We start from the raw sequence: 15534 nt of genomic DNA on the forward strand, positions 1-15534 counted from the left end.
GTATTTGCATACTACCTGGGACTGGGTGTGACGCTCCCCTTTTCCGTGTCATCTCATTGGCGACACCGAAGAACCAGCCCCCTTCCAGGCAGACCAATCAGCGGCCCCTCGGACGGAGGAAAGCGGGAGGGGGCGGGATGAGGGCGGAGTCTTGGGTTGGATCGCTAGGCATCTAGACCAATCATCCTCTGGAATGGGAAGAACAAGCCACGGATTGGTTGGGGGGAGGGGTCTGGGGCTCTGTAGGCCAATGAGAGTTCTGGGCTGAGGGGGCCGGTCTCCGCCCCGCAGAGCAGATAAGCAGCCGCAGCGGGGGTTGGGGGGCTGTGTGGGGCTCGCTGTGGGGCCGAGGCGGGCAGGCGGTCGGGCGGGCGATGGCGGGGGCCGCAGCGGGCGGCAGAGGCGGAGGTCCCTGGGGGCCGGGGCGCGGAGGGGCCGGAGGGCTCCGGCGGGGCTGCTCTCCCCCAGCCCCCGCCGGCTCCCCCCGGGCTGGGCTGCAGCCGCTCAGGGCCACGGTCCCCTTCCAGCTGCAGCAGCCGCACCAGCGCCGGGACGGGGGTGGCCGTGCAGGTGAGCCGGGCCTGGAGCGGGTACCGGGGGGAGGGGGGAGAGGAGCCGTTGGGGGAGGGGGGGCGCGTGACGGGGGGAGGGGTAGGGGGAGAAGCGTGAGGGGGAAGTGGATGGGGGCGAAGGGAGAGAAAGGGGGTCGCGCAGAGTCAGCGAGGGCGGAGGGGGAGAGAGCGAGGAGCGGTGAGCGCTGCGTGCGCCGCTGGGACAGTGTGCAGGGAGTCGGGGCCGGGAGGTGAGGGGAGGGACATGGCAGATGGAGGCTGGCTTTGGGGGCGTAACCGAAAAGTGGGCAGAGGTGTCGTATGGGGGTGAGTGGAAGATGCAGGGGTGGCAGCGAGGTGTGAGGAAGGAGTGAGTGTCGCATGATGGGGGCGCCCTGTGCAGGCTGGCGCTGGAGTGGGGAGCCGGTGGGCGCTGGACGCCTGCACGGGGAGGGGGAGGGGCATGGAGGAGAGCCCCGTAGAGCCATGTGTTACTTCTCCAACTTGAGTTTGGCCCCAGCATCCCGCTCTCCGGCTCAGGAGTTCCTCCCCCCACCCTCCACCCCACTTCACGTGCACTTCCCTTTATGCCACATCCCGGAGCTGATTTCATCCGAACCGAGCCGTTGGAATAAGTTAGTTTAACGGCTTTTACTACGGTACAAACGCTCCGCTCTGATTCCCTACATTCCTCTTGGTGCAGCGCAGAAGTTGTATGTTCCCAGATCATTGACCTGCTTAATATGGCTGTCTCATTCCAACCATCGTGTGCGTGTGTGTATAGTGCCCGGGCAGTTTGCCCCCTGCCTTTCCCTTCTACCCCCACCAAGGCTTTTTGTCCATGGCCTTGCCAGCCAACGTGGCAGTGGGGTGAGGGCCACAATCAAGTACACTGTGGCAAATACCCCCACTTTCTGAACAGCACTGAAGCCGTGTCTTAATAGCAGCTTGATGTAGTGGGTGTGGGGAAACTAGGGAGGAGCAAGATTAACCTTGCTTTCACACTCAAAGCTCTGATAGATCCCCCACAAAGGCAGGCAGTTCAGAATGGGAAAAAGAACCTACTTGCATGAGGAGGTTGGCAATAAGTTGAAAGTGAGGCTTGCATTTGATTCACACCAGATGTGAAAAAGATCATTGCACACTTCCAAAGCCTCAGAGTCTACCAAATGTACAAAAGTCATGGTCCCCGCCGTCTAATGGTTAACGACGTTCTCTGCATCAGAGTTGCTTGAGCTTTTTGCAATTACCAGGCTTGGTTGCTGCATACTCCCCTCCTGAAGTTAGAGCAGCTAAAGTGCCTTTCTAGGTAGGAGAGTCCCTGAAGCAGAAGGTCCAAGTCTATCTGGATGGACCTCATTGTAAATGTTAACATTGCATCTTGGAACACAGAAATGGCCAAATCTGGTAGCAAGATGGAGACCAACTAGGAAAAGTATGCCTAGAATCTGGTGGTATAGAGCAGAGCAGTGCCCAGGCTCGTGCCTATCATGAGCTATAAAGCAAACCACAAGATTATAAACCTGTTGGTTTTGTTTGGACTTCCTTGGAGTCCAGGGAAGTTAATAGAACAGCAAGCACCAGGACCTTAGTCACTTTAAGTAGAAATCAGCAGAAAGCCTGCCTATGCAGTAGCTGGAAATCTATTACTAGTCATCTTTTAAGAGCAGTTATTTTAGGTCTACTATAGAACTAAGTGATGGGTGCTGTGGAATGGAGAAACCTGTAGGTTTGGATAACTGGGTTCTCTACATGGCCTCTTCCTTTTTTATAGGATCAGGGGCCCGAGGATAACTGGTAAAAACCATAGGATGCTAGAGGTCTGCATACCTTGTTGGATGATTTAGGGCAAGTGGAGTGGTCTCTTGTAGGGATTGGTCTGATGGGTCATCCCTCCACATTTTAGTATCCTAGAGGCATTAGTGAGGTCCTTCTCTGGTGTATAGTGGGATTATCTATAGCTTTTCAGTGAGGCAGGAGAGAGGAAAGACAGAAGGAAAGAGTGGTCTGAGCCTGTGGGCTTCCTTGTGAGCAGACATTAAGGGAATGTACCTGGCCTTTGGTTTGGGAGCATGTTGGCTCTTCTGTGTGTTAACTTTACCGTCTACGTGTGTTCAGATTGTTTCCATTCTTTGCACTTGAGAAGTGGCAGAAGTGGTTTCCTCTAAACCAGTGGGGTATGTGCCGTAGGAGGAAACACCTTGGGTTCATAAACCCTTAAGAGAATCCTCCTGGCTTTGGGTGCCAGGATTCCTGAATTTTGAATCCAGGCCCTGCCATTTACTAGCAGTGTGGTGTGGAGGAGGTTTCTTAACTTCTGTGCCTCAGTTTCCTATCTGTTAAAATGTGAATCATAACTATATCATGAGTGAGCAGATAGAAAGTGTCGAGGCACCTAGTAGGTGCCATCAGTGTTTGCCACTGCTTATATCATTACTTTTCCTCCACCTAGCCAAGATGAGAGCACTGTTGGCCAAAACCCATTGCCTTTCAGGCTTCAAAGAGCAAACCTATATTGGTCTGAAACCAGTACTGCAGGTTTCAGAATCTCAAGGCCTCCTCTTGCAGTTTTATTCCCTCATCTTTTAAAATGAGCTTTTCTAAACAGGGCTCCAGAACCCAGCTGTTTAAAAAGGCATGTGAGCTGGGACTGGGTTTCAGGGACAATTAGGTGTCATCACTGTTTCTTTCCCATCCCGAAGTGACATGATGCTCAGGGCTATGCAGTTATTTCTCTACTCCACACCCTTTTGTGTTCCTGACAAGATATATTAGACCTTGTAAAAACAGGGTGATGGTGTAAAGAACAGGATTTACTTTCTGTGGCCATTCATCCATGAGGGGTGTCTTCATAAAGTGAGGAATGGCTTCATTTTTCTGAGCCGGGGCTAGGGGTGTGGAAAGCAATGAGAAAAATAAAGGTCAAGTCTAAGAAAGCTGAGATCCACCCATGGGGAATAGCAACCCAAGATAAATTTCTTATGGCAGGTCCCTTTTTAATTAAATTCTCATTTGTGTCTTATGTCAGTATGTCAATTGGAGGCTGCTAATTTTTATGTTCTTCCAGAACTACTGATGGACAAAATGGGACTAGGAGGTGAATTGTTCTGGGTTCCAGTCTTACCTATCCTGTTTAGTGTCTCTGTCTTCACATCTCTAGAATGAAGATAATGTTTAATACAACTTTACAGATTCCCCTCTAGTGGACCAGCCCCACTGGGGTCAGCTGGGTGCTGGGGGGAGCCACATGTTGCCTCTGTACCTCCTCTGTTCACTAGAACCTTCTTTTTTTTTTTTTTTTTAAATATTTTTTTATTATTTATTTACAATAGTCACAGAGAGAGAGAGAGAGGGAGAGGCAGAGACACAGGCAGAGAGAGAAGCAGGCTCCATGCACCGGGAGCCCGATGTGGGATTCGATCCCGGGTCTCCAGGATCGCGCCCTGAGCCAAAGGCAGGCGCCAAACCGCTGCGCCACCCAGGGATCCCTACTAGAACCTTCTTAAACCAAGGGTTGGCAATTATGGCCTGCAGGCCAAATCTAAGCCTCTCCCTGCTTTTATAAATAAAGTTTTATTGGAACACAGCCATGCTCCTTCATTTAGTATTATCTGTGGCTGCTTTTGCACTACAGTAACAGAGTTGAGTAGTTGTAATAGAGACTGTGAGGCCCACAAAGCTTAAAATATCTAGTAACATGGCACTTTACAGGAAAAGTTAGCCTACCCTTCCTTGTCTTAAACAACGTTCCTTACCATTCATTATTCCTGTATAAAGATCAGTTTTATTTTTTTATTTTTATTTATTTATTTATTTTTTTAAAGATCAGTTTTAATGCATGTGGTGTACATCTCCTCAGAACATCCTAACAGGGTAAAGAAAAGTAACAAGCCTGTATCCCCACTCATGTTTTAGGTGAAAAAAAAAGAGGGGGGTCATCAGCTTCCAGGCAGTTCTCAGTATTTGTGGAAGACCAGCACATGTGAGTGGAGGTGCCCCCCCTCCCTGCCCCCACCCTGGCGGGCCGTTGTCAGGTGGCATGTGTTCAGTAGACAAACTAATTTGGATTTACATAAAAGCTTGACTGTTAGGCAAATGTGCATCCCCTCCCCTTAAGCCCCCTCCCAAACCACCCACAACTGCAGTGAACACATCTCAAATCAGTTGGAAATGGCTTTAGGTTTATCCCCTGTTTGGGATTTTTCTCGCTACCTTTTATTTTTTCAAACAGATCACTGACAGCTGGCAGTAGTTGTGGCTGCCTTAAAATACTAGCTTCCCCACAGGGACATAGGATAGGTTTATTTCATACATAAATTCGGTTCTCCAGGATAGCTGTTTTAGTGAATATAAGGCAGCATTGTTATTAACAATGCTATTGGTAATTATTAAACTTCTTTCCTTGCAATGGTTTGAAAACTTAGTTCTTGGGGGATGGGTGTTTAGATAGGTCTGGAACCACATAAAGGAGGTCCCTTATTGTAGAGACCTTGAAAAAAAGTCCTCATTAAATCATGGTCCCCCTGGACCCTGATGCCAGGAGCAGTCCAACTTCTCAACACCAAGGAGCCATCTTGCTGTAATGAAGCCAGGGTAGGGCAGTTAAAATCCTTTTAAGAGCTACAATCATTTTTGAAAACTCTGTGATTGAGGCAGCTTCTGTTTGGGAAGCATTAAACACTGCTTAGCCTGATGTTGCCAATTTGCTTTTGACAGCTTTGCTTGTGCCAGGCACATGGTCCCCAAAATGCACTGCTGAAGTCCATCTTAAATGTTACCACCAGTGACCACATCCTTGAAATTTCCGGGCCAAAGGAGTGTGGGTCCACATGTTCTTTCATGTTTTGGATAGCAAAGGATTATATATATATGGGAAGTTCTCCACTCATGTAACCCAGAGCTAGGATATTTTAAACCATTTGAGGTCAGCGGAGGAGGGGTGAGAACAAAAGTGGGTGTGGTGGTAAGAGAACATCATTCTCTCTGGTTCCAAATATAGTTATATCTCCAAAAAATTGGGGGCAGGATCGCAAAACTTCCAGTTATGGTGGCCATGTGAGTGTTGCCAAAGTGGTTGGTGGGCTTTAATGGCAGAGAATGCTTTATTTATATTTTTGGCTAGTTTAGAACTGAATGGTGTGATGGCCAGCAAGGCCACACTATTCTTGGTCTTGTTCTCTTTTTAATTAAAGTGTAATTAACATACAGTGTTTTTTTTTTTATTATTTATTTATGATAGTCATACAGAGAGAGAGAGAGAGGCAGAGACACAGGCAGAGAGAGAAGCAGGCTCCATGCACCAGGAGCCTGACGTGGGATTCGATCCCGGGTCTCCAGGATCGTGCCCTGGGCCAAAGGCAGGCGCCAAACCGCTGCGCCACCCAGGGATCCCGCATACAGTGTTATATTAGTTTCAGTTGTACCACATAATGATTCAACAGTTCTGTACATTACTGTGTATTCCTCGATCTTGTTGAAACTGTAAGAAATCAAACGTCCTTGGGGTGCCTGGCTGGCTCAGTTGGGAGAGCACGCGAGTCTTGATCTCTAGGTTGTGAGTTCAAGCCCCATGTTGGGTGTAGAGATTACTTAAAAAAAAAAAAAAAGAAATCAAGCATCATCCTCTGGATTTTTATACCTCTCCCACAGAGCCTTTGTGCCATAAGATTTCACACTTTAGGATGTGACATGTTCTGGAGGCAGGTCTGGTTTTGAAATCTTACACTATCACATTTAATCAAACTATTTGACACTAGCTCCAGTGCTTTCCTAGTCTTGCCTGGGCTTACCCTTATTCTACAGGCAGTTTGGAGCCCTTTCAAGGGATTGGGAGGAAAACCTTGCATTTCCTTCCCAGTTCAGAGTGAAGGTGGGTGCCCACTAGCATTTAATTGAGTGCGAGTGGACAATCTCTTCGTGGGTTAATACGTTTTGCCCCACCTGGAAGTGGATAGAAGAGGAGCCAGGGAGAGTGGAAGCAGACAAAAGATGAGTAAGAAATCTGGCCAAACCTGCGTGTGTGTCGTCTCCCTGCCTCCCCTTCCCCCCCTCGGGCTGAGGGCTGAGTTGAGTCTTCATAGAGGGCTCCATTATTTGGTTTGCAGGGTTATGAATTAACCAAACACAAGCCGAATCTATTCACATTGTTAGGTCAAAACCAAATCCTGATCTCTGAGAGAAAAGAGTTTTGGATTATATTCGAAGTTATAAATTATCTGTGCTCCAGTTCCTCTCCAGCGGTGTAGAGCTTGTGAAGGGGCCGTTGTTCTTAGGAACAGCTGGATGGAGGGAGTTTCTCTACAGCTGGCTGCCCACACTCAGGCCTTCAGCTCTGGGTCCCCACCAAACCTCCTGGTTTTGAAAACTCTTCCTGGCACTTTGCTCTTCTCCCCCATGATTTTTTTCTCAGGGTCACTACAAAGCTGCATGCTCAGCTTGGAGTCATTTAAATGTTTATCCTCAGGCCCAAATAAGCCTCAGTTGACTTTTACTGTGTCAGAAAACCACAGCCAATCAAGGGTGACTTTAATGAACTTAAGAGAATGCTATCAAAGTATTTCATAACGGGGAATCTCTTAGCTCCAGCCCTTGGGGAACCTGGAACTGAAGTTGGGGCTCTGGACACCTACCCTGCCCTGCTCATGAGCCCCAGCCAGCTGACACTGGGGGTGGATGGAGTGCCTTGGGCTCAGCACTGCCTGCACATGAGCAGTTTCTGTTTCCAACTCCCTAATAAAAAGGGGTGGAGGTTGGGGGAGGCCTGGGAAGATTCCTCTGAGGGCTTTGGTTGATCTGAAGCAGCAGGCCTGTGATCAGGGATGATGAAGTTTTCTCTGAGGGTGCCTGAACGTGGCTCCTTAGAGGGTGGATAGTTATTTGGCAGGGCAGAACTGTAAGTCTGGGATGCCTCTTCTCAGACCCTGAGCTCCCTATCTCGTGAATGGAGGGTGGCTTTTCAAGGTGGAGAGAACTATGTTAATAAGCATAGGTCTAGTCTGTCCCCAGCCCTGTCACCTGAATCCCCTGTCATCTGATCCTCAATGAAACCATGTAGGGGAGCACTGAGGTCTCACCTCCTTAAGAGGGAAAGGTAGGATTAAACATAGGACTCTTAAAAGCAAATGTCTAACTCGTCCACAAGAGAATAAAATATAAAATCAAACGGGAGGAGGCATAGAATAAAGGAACATTGGAGAATTAACAGGGATGTTTGCAGTAAGCTTTTTTTTTTTTTTTTTAATTGGCCAATGTATCATTCTTCCTAAAGCTTAAATTAAGGTTTTGCTCTTCTCTTTTCCCTTCCCTTTCAAAAGTGGCATTGGCATGGCCCTGTCTGGTCAGCTGTGTATCTTCACTTTCTCAGATTTGTTTAGCCCCTTCAGCTCCATGCTGCAAATTGTGTGCCTGCCTTTTTAAAAGGTAGGCACCTCATGTTTCAAGTTCAAGTGCAATGGAACTCACCCTGCAGCTTGAACAGATTTGAGTGTTTTTGCAGAGGGAGGGCCAGGGCAGATGGGGAGTGTCGTGCTCAATAAATACTTGTTGGATTGAGTTGCTGGAAAGGCAGCCAGGGTGGGGAGAGTGAGCCACACTTCCCCCAGGCTCACTTGAAATGGTTTTTCCCACTTCTGGTCCCCACACACTGTGCCCCCTTTATAATACCTCTCTGCAGCTACTTCCAAGGCAACCTACCCCCCTCCCCCGCTGAAGTGTTAGTGTTCTCTCTCTCTTTAAATCACTGGTCTCCTATTCATCCTGGTCATTGGGCTTGAAGCCCAGCTGGTGGCAAAGACGTGGCATTTCCATGGATGTCATTGCTAGGCCTGTAGGTTCCCTTCCTCTCGCTTAAAGCCAGAGGGTGAGCTTGGGCAGTTAGTTACCAGGTTGATCCATGGAAACAGCCAACATTTAGGATTTTGTTAGGCTTTTGTTAAACAAACAAACAAAAAAGTCAGACTACCTGGCTTTTAGGCTTAGAAGCAGGTATGGGTGACAGGCCAAGGAAACTGAGAGGAGTAGTGGGTATCCTTTCACTCCAGGTAGATTTACACCAAATTCCTCATAGTGTTATAATGGCAGAAAAATCAAATCTGAATCAGTGACTTTTCTAGACTGGGGGTGCTTCAGGCTTCACCTAGAGGTGTGATCAGGCTGGAAGCCCCCCCTCCCAAGCCAGGCACCATCTTGTTCTCCTTCTCTCCCCAACCCTGCCACGAGTTGGGAAATGCTACCAAGAAATGCTCTCATTCCCCACACCCTGGCCGCATACATTGTCATCCATGGAGCCCATGTTCCCCAGCTGTTCAAGTTGTCAACCATGGACCTGGTGGCTTAGGCAAATGATTTTATAAACCTGCCCAGCTGTGGGTAACTTTGAACAGAGTAAAATTGCAATTGAGAGGAAACAAAGACAGCATCTTTTACCTCGCCCTCCCTTCTCCTTTTCCCTACCCCACACTGCTGTTCCTGTATGAGTTTTCTGTGCTAGGTGCATGTTTGATCGCCCACATGGCTTTGAGAGAACCACCGCTGATAACACGTGCGCTCCCTGCCCCACACCTGCAAGCTGGCTGAAAACCTGCTGCCTCCATTTGGGGATTGTCTTTGTAACTCATACCCATCAGATATGACAGACAAACTGGGGTTGAGGGTGGAGCTGGATGGCATTTGGCGAGACGGAGGGGATGCAGGCAGAGAGCCTTTGCAGCATGACATAGCCTGATGCTAAGATTGGGAAGAAGGTGGGGCAAGTCACACCCATATGGTATGTGCACTTCCTACTGCCCAGAGCAGTCCCTGGACTGTCTACTGGAACTGCAGTCCTGGGTAGTTCTGTGTTCACACGAGAAGGCAAAAACAGCTGCTTCTGTGGAAGAGTCTGGGAATCTCAAATCAATTTTTGTATTTTTCATGGAAGTTGAGTGTCTAGATGGCTCTAGTTTTAACCGTGTGTTCCGTTCATTTAGCTCTTTGTTGCTCCTGGTCAGTACTCTAGAATGTTTCCCATTCATCCTCATGATACTCCTGCAGGTGCAGGTGGCATTGACTTGTTTTCGCAGATAAGTTAAATGAGGCCCGGAAAGGAAGTGACTTGCCCAAGACCATGTGACTATAAAGCCGTTTTGCTCCTGATCCCAGGGTTCTTCCCACATGTGTGTGGTGAGTCCATTGTGAATTTCCTTGCAAGTTGGCATCCTCTCTGCTGCCTGCCTAGCACACGCCCAGCCTGTGTTTCCCTTCTGCTTGTATGCCTGTATTCCAGGAGCAAACATTCATATGTTCAGTTGGCCCAAAGTGAATTGGAAAGGAAAGTGGGCTGGAAAGAAGTCTCTTGTTCCTTCAGCACCCCATAAGTGACTATTCACTTGGTGTGGCTATTTGGAAGGTGATGGCTATTACATTAAATGTGTGATACTTGTGTGGCTTTTGGGTGTCTCCGACTGGTTTGAGATAAGCAATTTCCATGTAGCATGAGAAGCTAACCAGGGACAGTTAGGCCTAGGAGGCAGGCAGGCTTTTCTTGTTCTTGTGGGGTCATGGTCATAGTAACTGAGCTTGGGGCTGTGTCAGGGAGACACCTCTAAGATGGAGCTTACAGGAAAGAGGGTGTCTTTCTTATGTGTGACTACATGAAACCCCGAGAAGCACTTGGGAATAGATGTGGGTGGTGCATTCTTCTGATGGGGCGTAGGTTCAGGTGTCATTACGTCACAATGACAACTTAGTCTTCCATGTAGGGAACTCCTGGTGCAAACCATCCCTGTGGTCTATTTGAGTATGTTCCCTTCTTCTGGCTTTAGGTTAAGTGGGAGTGGTGTCATTGCAATACATGATAGTGCCTTTATGAGACAAGTGTGTGCCCAGTAAAGGAGAATAGCAGGGACTTGACTTCAGGAGAAAGCTCCATCTAGGGACTTGGTATCATGAATTGCCCAGCCTGCTTCATGGAGGTTACCTAGCCCTCCTGACAGGGCAGGGTAGGTCTTATCCCCTTACCTCTTACGAAACCAGATTTTGTATGGAATTCTTGAATGTCCTGATAACCATATACTTATGTGCAACCTTTCTTTGCCTGTTACTTCTCAACTTCATAAGATAAAATCTCCTTATAATGAACATTCTAAAAAATAATTCTGTATAATAAAGTTATATCCATGGTTCATATAAATGCTTTGTTGTTTTTTTGTGTGGTTTTTGTTGTTTAAAGAAAAGAGTACACAGCCTCTTCTTCTGTATCAGGTACTTTTTCTGGTCCCTGTCCATGTAATGGTTCGTCCCTAAGCCAGGGCCCCTGAGTACTAGCTGTCCGCCTTGGCTGCAGGGAGGAGAGAGAAGAGCAATGGAGCCATCACCAAGTACCAAGGCCCTCTTGTTTTCATTTCATCTCGAACCTCTCACCCTCCTATACTCCCTGTTTTCGAGCAGGACAAGCGTACAAAAACCCAACAGTGTTTTATCTGAGTGTGTGTGAGTCTTGAGCATGTAGGTGCTGAGTGTAAGCATGTGTGTGTGTGCAAATGTGTGAAAAAGTACATGTGAAAGAAAGCAAATGACAAAGCAGGTGGGGCAAATGCTTCCCTGAGGGAGAACATGGGTGAAGGTTATACGGATGTTGTATGTACTGCTCTTGTTCTACTTGTATCTGTAAGTTTGAAATTACTTCCAAATAAAAAGTTAAAAAAATGAGTACATGCTAGACTAATTTGACGGTACCAGGAGTTCTTGAGAGTGGAAGTTTTCTTCATCTTACAACATCTCTTATTCTCCCCATTTAACAGACAGCAAAACTGAAGCCCAGAGAAGTCAAGTGACCTGAATTCACATAGCATACTGGGCCCGGGGCAGGATGTGGGCCTAAGTATTGACCACTGTAGTAGGCCACTCAGGAGACTAGACTGCGGCTTGTCCTTACTACCTGAGCTGGACAAGGCAGGCATCAGATTCCAGGAATGATCAGGTGCCTGCTGCGGTGTGCCCACGCCCTGTCCATGCCCCTAGCAGGGCCTCCGCGGGGTTGCTGCAGTCTGCTCAAGTGCACTGAGCACACTCAGGATGTCCAGGTACCTTCTCGGGACAACTGCTTACTTTTTCTAAGAAACACTCTTTCTCTGCTCTTAACTGTTTATGTTTCTTAAAGAGCCTGAGATCAGAAGCCATGGAGTAATTCTTGTGCCGGAGCCATGGAGTAATTCTACTTCGAGTTTTTATGTCAGAGATCTGAGGGTAAAAGCAGTCGGCTTCAGCATGGAGAGCAATGCCAGAGCATGGGCCTGGGCCAGACAGCTTTCTCAGCTGTGCACCCTAGTCGGTTTGTGAAGGCATAGGAGCCCAAGGGAGGACATTTGTGTGGTTTGTGCAGCATGTCTGACCAAGTGGACAGGAATTACAACTCTGTACACAAATTGGGGGCTCACTGTCCATCAGTGAGAACCTACCGACCACAGGGCCCAAGGAGGGGTATATCTGATCATCTTAGGGAGCCAGGTGGAGGGAGAGGTTCAGACACTGCTGTTTGCTTCCTGGCTCCTCTAACACCAAACCACATACTCTACATCCCTCTGTGCTCCTTGAAGGCACTAGAATCATTCCTGACTGTTTTGCTTACTGATTATTTCCTGTATTCTCCCTCCACCCCCAGCAGCTTCCAGAATTAGGATAAGTGAATGAGATATACTCCAGTTCATAACATTAGAACAGTTTTGAAAATCTTTAGTTTTAGCATGTGTCCTTCATCTGCAGTGCCTCCTGGCAGCCACCCTAGAGCCATGAGATTGAGGTTAAGTTGGCATCAAAAGATTTTTTTTTCATGGGCTCCAGCCAGTTATGTGAAATAGACCTGTGAACATTTACTATATTATTACCCCAGCTTATATATACTTAGATTGCTGGTCTTTAGGCAGTTATAGTTATCCCCGCTATTCTCTGATTCTTCTTGGCTCTGTCCTACCCCAAAATAAGTGCTGGGTGAATGACATCCCTGGTCAGAACAAAATGTAGGAGGATGAGGAAAGGCTGCCGCCTGCTCCGATTCCTGTTGAGTTGTGTGCAGCATGGAGGTGTGCAAATGGCCAAAGGGTCTCCTTAAGACAGCAGTAATGGATGGAGCCTTTGTGTTTCAATTCTTAAATGTATAGATAGGATGTCTTGGTAATTAACATCCCGAACTATTTTCCTGGATCAAATTCTCCTTTATTTCGGGAAGCTAAGCCTTTTCTTTGCCTGACTTATAAAAGAAGACACTAGACCTTGATTCTAAGAGCAGACACAAAGCTCTTCGGGGGTGGGGTGGGGGTGGTGGTTGATCACCAGTGCTGTGTTGCCCTGTCCATCTCTGCCTCTGGAAGCACATGTAGCGAGGTGACCTGACAAGTGTCCTTCTGCTCTGAAGTCATCAGTGGTCTCGGGCATACACTGATGGTAGAGAAAATCTTCCCAATATTATACCTTTCAAGGCTGTTTCTGGAGGGGCCATCTGATCTTGCTTTTCAGACTAGGTTTACCCTGGAGGCACTGCCTAACCTTTGAGCCTCCCTTAGGAGATCTGAACAACTGGCAAGACAAAAGCTGCAGCACAGGGGTTGCCCTGGAATGTTGCCCAGCACACTTTGGGGTTTTTCCACCAGTAGGGCAACAACCTGGGAATTTGCCTGGGACTTGGGGTCAGGCTGGATTAGGTCCAAGATGTCAGAGTCCAGGGGGGGAACCACTGGGTGGGATATAGTGGACTCTTGGGTATCTCCCCTTTGCAGCTGGGGACACAGTAGAACTTGCAGAAGGAGATGGAGGTAACCAGAGAAGACTTTCTGCAAGTGGGACAGTGTGGTCCATGCAGTTTTGTGAGGCTGCCAGGGACAGGCAGAGTGACCCTAGTAGGATTTCAGACCCTGAAGGCAAAGCAAATCCTGTGACTGGAACTTCCTGGTCCTGAATAATTGAGCAATTGCTTTTTAGGAGCCCCCCTCCCCACTCTTCAGCCCCAAGCAAAATGAGCCTGACAGGTTCCAACCTAGTGAGGTGTAGCCAGTGAGCAAACCTGCCCTCTGAGCTCTGATGTTGGCTTGCCTCGTCATGTGATCAGACTTTCTGCCTGTGGCTAGCCACAGGTAAATTGAGTGCTGTTTATACCCTCTTGCTTGGTCTGGGAGCCTGGAGCACAGCTGTCTGATCAGGCTAGGTAAGGCAAATCTCCCTTTGAATGTGCGCCTCCCCCGCTTCCCCCTTAACTTATCTCGCCCCAGATAATAGCATGGGCTCTGAGCTTTCCATTTAGCTGAATTGGTCAGTGCCATCTCTTATTTACCCTTTAATAGTTGGGGAATTCTAGAACTAGTCAGGCTCAGACTCCTCTGCTGTACTTCCCTGCCTTCCAGGGAGAGAGGGGTGCTGGGGGGAACTACTGAGATGTCTGGGGGCATGTAATTCTCTCTTCTCAGAGCTGTTCAGGGGCAGACTCCATAGTCTTCCTCCTCCAACTGTGATGAGCAAGGTCTTCCTTTCACCTAGCTGGACTCTTTCCTATTCTCACTCAAGTCTGTTGACTTCCCTTCATTTTTGCATCCACATAGAAGAAGACTGATAAATTCTAAATCTTTTTGCCATTCCCTGGGACCTACCTACCTTCCTGTCAGCCATTTTTATCCTCCCATAAGATCTCCCTGGTTTCAGTGTTCCCGTGGAGGAGCAATAATGGCAGATGGATGCCCAGCACTAACATTGCTGGGCATAGCCGAGGTTCTGTCCAATTCCAGCTGTGTTTCTGGACCAGTAGGAGCCCCTTCATTCTGCCCACAGTCTTGGCCTTGCTCCTGGGATGATGTGACCTTTCTTAATTTAACATTGCCTCCTTCACTCAGTATCTTTATTCTACTTTGTATGATTTACATCTTTCAATTCCTTGCTACAGATTAAGCCTCATTCAGTGTTTTGTTTCTTCTTGCCCACCTTCCCGTTCCCCAAATTAGAAGTCCAGAGCAGTGACCCAATTGAATTTGACTACAGCCTGCCAAGATGGAAATGCTGAAGGGTTTAGATCCTTGCTGAGGAGTGAATTGAATTTCCGTTTTCCCAAATTAAGCCAGTTCTTCCCCTCCTCCCCGACTTTATTTTGGAAGAATTTCAAACCTACAGAAAAGTTATAAGCACAATGTTCACCCACTTATCTTTCACCTAGACTCACTGAAAATTTTTTGCTACAATTGTCAAATCTCTCTTCTCTCCTGTGTATTACATCTGTGTGTCTAGATTTATATGTACATCTGTATGTGTTTGTTTTGAACTGTCTGAAAATAAGTTGTAAATATGACACATTTTGCCCTTAACTGCAGTGGTATCTCCTGAGAATAAGGCCATTCTTCTATGTAATCACGATATCATTATTACCCTTAAAGAGATTATCTATAATCCTGTATATCTAGTATCCAGTCCATTTTCAAATTTCACCTCTGATTGCTCTTCTTCTTTTTTTTTTTTTTTTAATTTTTTAAGTAATCTCTACACCCAACATGGGGCTGGAACTTACAACCTTGAAATCAAGAGTCCCATGCTCTACCAATTGAGTCAGCCAGGCGCCCCTTGTTTTGTCTTTGGGCCAGAATCCAGTCAAGATTCTTATTTGGTTAAAAAAAAAAAAAAAGAAAAAAAGAAAGAAAGAAAAAAGAATAAGAAAAAATTCTTACTTGTTTTTTTAAAGAGTTTATCTAGAATTCCTCTCCCACTCATGTTTTTGGTTTTTGGTTTTGAGTGACTTTGAAAAATGTGGACCAGTTCTGCCTTCTAGTTATCTCACATTCTGGATTTTTTCTGTTTTTTCATGGTGGCAATGAACTTGTTCCTCTATCCTCTCTATTTCCTGCAAATGGAAAGTTAGGTCCTAGGGCCTGATTTGATTCAGGTAAAACACTTTTAGTAAAAACATTTCATGAGTGAAGTTGTATACTTTATAATATATCACTTTAGGAGGCATATAAGGTCAGAGCATCCATTA

General features: G+C 47.2%; 1 protein-coding gene across 1 annotated transcript in view; it reads left to right on the forward strand.

Annotated features, from left to right (window-relative positions):
• Nucleotides 1-328: 328 nt before the first annotated feature.
• The window catches only part of FAM117A (family with sequence similarity 117 member A), a 43178-nt gene continuing 27972 nt past the window's right edge, over nucleotides 329-15534 (forward strand). Inside the window, exon 1 of the mRNA XM_041725584.1 lies at nucleotides 329-570. Coding sequence (XP_041581518.1) covers nucleotides 375-570 — 196 coding nt within the window. The 5' untranslated portion in view covers nucleotides 329-374. The remainder of the gene's footprint in view (nucleotides 571-15534) is intronic.

The sequence above is a fragment of the Vulpes lagopus genome, chromosome 12 (assembly GCF_018345385.1).
Source record: "Vulpes lagopus strain Blue_001 chromosome 12, ASM1834538v1, whole genome shotgun sequence".
NCBI classification, from domain to species: Eukaryota; Metazoa; Chordata; class Mammalia; order Carnivora; family Canidae; genus Vulpes; species Vulpes lagopus.